Source organism: Gordionus sp. m RMFG-2023, chromosome 1 (genome assembly GCF_954871325.1).
Source record: "Gordionus sp. m RMFG-2023 chromosome 1, tfGorSpeb1-WG-v2, whole genome shotgun sequence".
In the NCBI taxonomy this organism is placed as follows: Eukaryota; Metazoa; Nematomorpha; class Gordioida; order Chordodea; family Parachordodidae; genus Gordionus; species Gordionus sp. m RMFG-2023.
The window spans coordinates 31,111,922-31,118,950 of record NC_088775.1 but is presented as its reverse complement, the minus strand read 5'-3'; the positions used below and the strand labels follow the sequence as shown (position 1 = coordinate 31,118,950).

At 27.5% G+C, this 7,029-nt stretch overlaps 1 protein-coding gene across 1 annotated transcript in view; it reads right to left on the bottom strand.

Moving 5' to 3' along the window:
• Nucleotides 1-407: 407 nt before the first annotated feature.
• Nucleotides 408-7,029, bottom strand: part of LOC135926221 (ubiquitin-conjugating enzyme E2-17 kDa) — a 32,408-nt gene continuing 25,786 nt past the window's right edge. The window contains exons 3-6 of the mRNA XM_065462049.1: nucleotides 2,838-2,953; nucleotides 2,597-2,685; nucleotides 2,303-2,376; nucleotides 408-788 (exon numbers count right to left, since the gene is read on the bottom strand). Of these exons, the coding sequence (XP_065318121.1) occupies nucleotides 635-788; nucleotides 2,303-2,376; nucleotides 2,597-2,685; nucleotides 2,838-2,953 (433 nt within the window). The 3' untranslated portion in view covers nucleotides 408-634. The remainder of the gene's footprint in view (nucleotides 789-2,302; nucleotides 2,377-2,596; nucleotides 2,686-2,837; nucleotides 2,954-7,029) is intronic.

Below are 7,029 nucleotides of genomic sequence, written 5' to 3'. Positions count from 1 at the left end.
AAATAAAAAGAAGGTTCAAATTTTTTAGGTTTAATAAATTACTGTCACAAATATATACCCAATTTTTAAACAATCACCACACCACTATATTGTTTATTATATAAAAATAAATGTGAATCAAAGCAAGAGGAAGCAATAAAGTTGCTATAAAACATAATCTGCAAACTCTGGTATTGGTTACATTATATTCCAAAAATTCCAATTGCAGTATTATATCATTCTATTTCATCAGCTAACGATAAAAAAAACTCTCTGAATCATTTGTCGTCTAATATTAACAATAAATAAATGTTACAGTCATTTATTGAGAAATTTATATGTGCTCATAATAATATTTTTGAAAATTTTAAAAACGTCCACCGGTAAAATTTTAATGATTCGATATTTAAAAAAATATATAAACGCAGTGGTGGTAAAATATTTATTCCGTACTATTATAATTTTGATTGCTCGGTTCATTTACAATAATTTAAACTATTTTTGAATATTTTTTTTTAAATATGCGAAAATTTTAACAAGTGTACAATTATTACTATGATTATATTTTTTTAAAATGACTTTTAGATTCGATTTTAATATAAATAATAACAAATAACAAAATTTAATAAAAAGCCAACCCATGGCTAGTTTTGTTTCAATCAGTTCGATTAGAATTTTGGGCCACCTGTCTTTGCTTGGCCTTGAGAGATTTATTCTCCTGATCCTCTGGATCGTCGCTGGAGGATGATTCGCCTTCTTCAACAGCCCAACTTTCCTCAACTGCTGCGAGAACGCGTTTTTCGTATTCTCTATATTAATAAATATATATTTATAATTTTTAAAATGTCCATAAAGGCAACAGGGTTGGGTAGTACAGCGAATACTAGTATCTAAGATACAAGATCCTTTTTACTAAGTATCTTTTTACACGTTTTATGATACTTGTATATGTATCTAAGATACTTGTATTTTTTCCATTTTCTTGAAATAAGATATAGATACTTTTAATATTTATGTTTAAAAAATTTAATAATTACATATAACCTTATTTTAAAACAAAAATAAGTAATATATACATTTTTGATAATTAACACTCATGATAATGAAGAAGGTAGTAAAACTGATGAAATGTTCGACTTAATCAAATCTAAAAATTTTAGAGGGGAAATATTTAAAATTATTAAAGTAGAAAAGGGAACGATAAGCCTCAAAGTCACTTAGATTCAGTATGGAGATATGAAAAAATGCGCAAAGCTTTAAATCTTTCTTTGCATGTGGAAGGTCCAAATCCTCAGAAAAGATAAGAGGTAACAGGTAATAAGTTGAAAGTTCCATTCATAACCAGCATTTAGCCTCAATTTAATTATGGAAAAACTGACACCCAGTATTGCTACTGTGGCTCTGCTCATCAGAAATTTTTTAATTTATAAAATATTATTAATAATATATTTAAAATATAATGTGACTTATTCTTTTGCGCCCTCTGAAGCAAAATTTTAGATACATTTAACCTTTCGGGAAAACAAATCGTAACCATGATTTAAATTATCTGTGGTCACCAATTAAATTGGTGATGACTGAGTCATTTTATCTTATACCTTATTGCTGCGAGATCTAGCACAAGCATGCGCGAGAATCCTTTGACAATTAAAGCATTCTACTATATTTTATAAAAAATTTATTATTCAATATCCCAAAACACCTACCTTGTCGTCGTTTCGTTAAATTTCGCTTATTACAAAAATAAAATAAATTTCATTAATCGTGAGTATTGGAATCTTTACCAATCAACCAAATCGGAGGTATAGGACCCAACAGTCCAAAAAACTTTTATTTGTTTATGTCTGTCATTATCTAAAAAAATTATTGTTAATTATCGGAAATACATACACATTTTCGTAGTGAGGTTAGTGGGTCTTTTTAAAAAAAACAATTATAATTAAAGAAATTATTGGTTATTATTTTTAGATGTTTTTACAATTCGTGTCAGATTTCAAAAAAAAATAAGTGAATTGGTTGTATAAAAAATTTAATTCTTTCCACCACCCCCCCCCCCCCAAAAAAAATAGGTCTACCACAGGATTCTAATTTCCTTTAGATAAATGCAATTTTGATGATACAATTGTTAGATTAGTAAAATCAAATGTTAAGTGATAATTGAAGACCTATAATCTTATTAAATTAGTTAATCAAATCAAATCCTTTGCAGTGTCTAGCCAATCTCCATCTATCCACCCAGATCAATTTTAAAAAATTATATAAATGTTTTATTTTGCATTAAAAGGTGATCAAAAAAATTTTCTAAATAAAAATTTATGAAAACCTTCTATTTTCTTTGTAAAGTTGGGCGGCTAGATTGTTGGCAGGGCTGTTTGGGTTAGGGTCACTGAGGAGACTCTATAATAGAATACATAAAAAAATTACATGTTTCAATTATATCTTTTTCAATTTGTTACATTTGCCTTAATTTCGGACAAAAATTAAAAAATAGTTAAGAATCTCTCAGTGACATACCACATGTCTATTTTCTTTACTAAAATATATTTATCTATCTTCCATTTTACCTTCCTCTACCACAAATAAATAATTTAATATAAGGAATAAAATAAATTAAGACTTGAATAGATGTGAGAATAGCTGAAACGTCGTACGTTGGACTCCATCTGTTTTGCAGAATATCGAGGCATATAGCTCCGTTGGCGTAAACTTTGTTGAGATAAATAGATGAAGAAAATATAAAGAAAAGTGTGAAAAAAGGGCGGAAAAACAATAGGGAAGAATCATTTTAGCGAATATGACTCTTAAGTCTTATTTTACATAAAAATGAAAATAATGGAGAAAATAAAGTTTTTATAAACCGTTAGGGTGGAACATTTTCGAGACAAATCTCACAGTGGGAGGTTTATTGGGATATTCCTCGCTGAACTCGATAGTTAGTTTGAAGGTTCCGTCTTCAAATGGAGTTTCTTGAGGGCTACAAGTGTATAAAAGGCGTCATATATTTTAAAAATTTAACCTTTATTAAAAAATTAATAAAAACTTCAAATGAAAGGATAGTCTTGAGAAAAAAGACTGACGATATCAGAATTACTCCTTATGTAGTATATAAATTAATATTTCTTTAAGATCGTCTAATTATCGGTAAAACCAAACCGCTATATATTTGTAGAAGCGAAAATGATTTTTTTAGTATTCCTTTATGTAAATACAGCGAAATATGAGAAAATGATATTAAGTTATAAGGTGTTAATTACAATGATGCAACTCCGGGAAGCGTTTGGGGGCCCCGCACTCCAAAATTTCTTATCCTCCCAAATAAAAAATCTGTCTTTATATAGTAATTTGAAAAAGTATAAATATTACATTTGCTTGTAAATTACCAAATACCATTTATAATAATTTTTTTTATATTTTACCATAATATCGATTTTTAGTAAGAATATTAATGATATATAGAGTTAGCCATATATAGCAATTTCAACAACGACCAAATTTTATTAAAATAATAAGGCCCATTTTTATATATATTAACGGAATCATGCGGTCGCTTCCGATATTCCAGATTATCACTTCTATGAAATATCAGAATTCATTAAATATGTATTTAAAAAATTTGCCGGTCCTAGCCCGTTGATTTTTTTGCCCGACCTGTCCCAAATAAATTTTAGTTATCCTGCCCGCCCCTGGGTTGGGCTGGGCTTTGCAATGGATCTGGATTCAAAACCAGAAGACCTATTTTTTTTGAAGCCAACAGGTGGTTCTGTGCTATTTTTTATAATCACTCCCCAATATTATAAATAGTTGTTTATTTTAGTGTGTTCAACAAAATACATTTCGGTTTAGCCATGTATTTTAAAAAAAATTATACGGACTGGACAACCTTAAAAAAATTGAAACAGGGCCAGGCAAAAATATTGCAATATCTAACTGCGAATTCATTTTATGGTTAAAAAAATGCATTCAACATGCGTATGTAGTGATATGCGATAAATACAAATTGATGCCCGCTAACCACATATATAATATAATTCATAAAAAAATTTAAGTTTACTAAAAAAAATTATCATAAAATTATGATTATTTTCAAAGTCCTATTCGATTTCTAATGTTTTTTTTCCAGATTTGATTTCATCTAGAAATTAAAATTATAAAAAATTTACTAATAAAAATTTTTGGCATTTCTAGTCAAAATTTGATCTAAAATCTAGGTTTTCGGATGACCATCTTTAAAATAAACAAAACTTAGCATGATAGTTATTTATATTGTATGTTAGTAAAATCAAAATTTTAGAGTGCTAGCTCAAACAGATCCAAAGATATAGCCTTCAAAGTCGAAAACCGCGAAGTGCGTGATTTGATTAAATATTGTTTTTTTTAAAAATACTTAAGATAAAGTTACAAATTATATATCATTTTATAGCCCTTAAAATTTTACATTGGAAAATATCGAAAAATTTCTTATTTCCGGTAAAAATAAAAAATTAACATTTCAGCGATCCCATAACAGTGACAGGACGTACCTACAAATTAACGCCTCAGCGCAAAATGGGATAAAATTAAAACAAGTGGTTTTTTTATAATTGTTTGATAAAATCTTAAAATATGTTTATTTTAAAATATATCGTCCTAATAACCATATCCATATGGGCAGTTTCCTTACTTATTGTACCAGGATATCATATTGGTTGAATTTAATCTTAATCGATTTATTTAATTTTAATACCAATAAAATACATATTTTTATTAATTATATCATATTATAAAATCTTTTTTAATATAACGCCATATATATTACCTTTTTCTATTTAAAAAATAATAAAATTTTAATAAAATTAAAAAACAAAAATGGCTATCGAGATTTTTTATTAAATCGTTTAATATAAAGGTAATAAACATTTTTAGAGAATATCAACACCCAAAAAAAATCCCTTCCTAACAATGTTAATTTTTTATTTTTACCGGAAATAAGAAAACACTTAAAAAATTTTAATTTTTTTTCGATATTTTCCAACATAAAATGATATATAATTTGTAACTCTATCTTAAGTATTTAGAAAAAACTAGATTTAATGAAATCACGCACTTCGCGATTTTCGACTTTGAAGGTGTATTCTGATTACTAGCACTCTAAAATTTTGATTTTATTAACATTTACAACATAAATAGCTAACATACCAAGTTTCATTCATTTTTGAGATGGTGGGCCGAAACACTGGTTTAGTAATTAATCTCTTTCAATCGCAATGAAATTTGGTTTCTTTAATGATGTGTTTATTATTCGTAAGAAGGTTAGGTTAATTCTATTAAAAAATATATATATGACATGTCAAATATTAGTAAAAAAATAATATTGTATGTTCAAAATGTTTTGTTTGAATTTGTTTTTATATGTATTTTAAAATTATATTAGTGGAAAAAATCTCACCTCACAGTTTTCAACTCATCTTAAATATCAGTCGACAATAAAATATCAGGTTCTATAGTATCCCAACTTAAGGGATTCGATAGTAGTAACTAACGGAATTTTTTTTTAAGATGCATTTAATATGCAACTAAAAGTTGCGAATATTACATAAATTATGCATTTGCAATTTATTTATCTTCCAAATTTAAAAAGGTTATATAATATGAGAGCTTTCCAGAGGTCGAAAATATCTGCCCGGCCCAGATTTTAGTATTTTTTTTGCCCAGCTCGAATATTCAAAATTTTGTCATATCGCACCCCTGCTCGGATTTTTAGAATTTCTAATAGGTTGAGGAAAAATTCTATCCCAGTTTTGGCTAATCAGAGGATTATTTAATACTTCTAATAACTTTTAAAATCCTCTATTTTAAAAATGGAATATCATAAAATGAAGACAATTCTTTGTTTTGTAGCAAGGGAAGAATAATGAACACATTATAAAGAAGTATTCTTTGGTTTAGCAATAAAATAATACTATAATTTATTTTTATCACGCATACACATTAGTGAGATATATATTAGGTGTAGGCATAGCCCTATCCGGTCAGCAGGTCGGTCAAATAATTTTTGGACGCGATTGAACAAATATCTTTATCAAGCTTTCAGTTGCTTCTTCTTTCTTCGAGAATTCGAACAGTTGTAGAAAAATGCCGATCACAACTAACACTGAAAGCCGGAATTGCTAAAACATTTGTAGCTAGTTTGACAAAACCGGAAATTTGTTCGGATGAGCTGACCATCAATCTAGCATATTATCTACTTGAAATTAGTGTGATAATCAAGCAGACTATATTCATCTGATAAACAAAATTTAGATGGCTGACCCCTTTTCATATTCGATATAAATTTGTAGGTATATTCACATATGTTCTAGTTATATTAAAAAACAAATACTCGTTAACAATTATATTATTTGAGATAATGGGGTTTTAAGAAATCAAGACCTGTTTTTACCCTCTCTCGATGTTAAATAATAAGTCATTAATTAAAAATTAAATCACAAAAATATTAAATTGATTGTGGAGGAAAAATTTGAAACTTTTTTTAAAGATTGGTATTTAATGTCTAGTAGAAATGAAAGTTTAAATTTAATTTTCAAACTGACTGGGAGATTCCATTTTTTTCCCTGCTGCTCGTTCACTATTTTTCCAATAATTTCTCCAATTATTATTAAAAAAATATCGCATATGTATAAAAAACGTCGAGACGGTACTACATATGAACGTTTCAATAAAATAAAAGCTTTTTTTCATTGTTTAAAACCATAAGGCAATAAAATTGATTTAAAGCAATCTACATACGTTCTAAAAAAAAGTTTGGGTTAAGTGAAAAAGCTCTGAACCATAATCAGGGTGGGTTCAGAGTCCAAAAAAATAAGAGCCTATAAAATTTAGTTAAAGCAACAGTCTTTTTTTAAAATTAATTTTATTATATTTAGTATTCAGATTCACCAATATGGAACACCGATAACAATTTTCGCCAATGTATAATCATGGGTAAATTGTGGACTATTATCTTACCAGAAGTCAAGAATATTTACATCCTCATTAATCCTTTTAATTGAGAATATTTCTAATAATTGATGG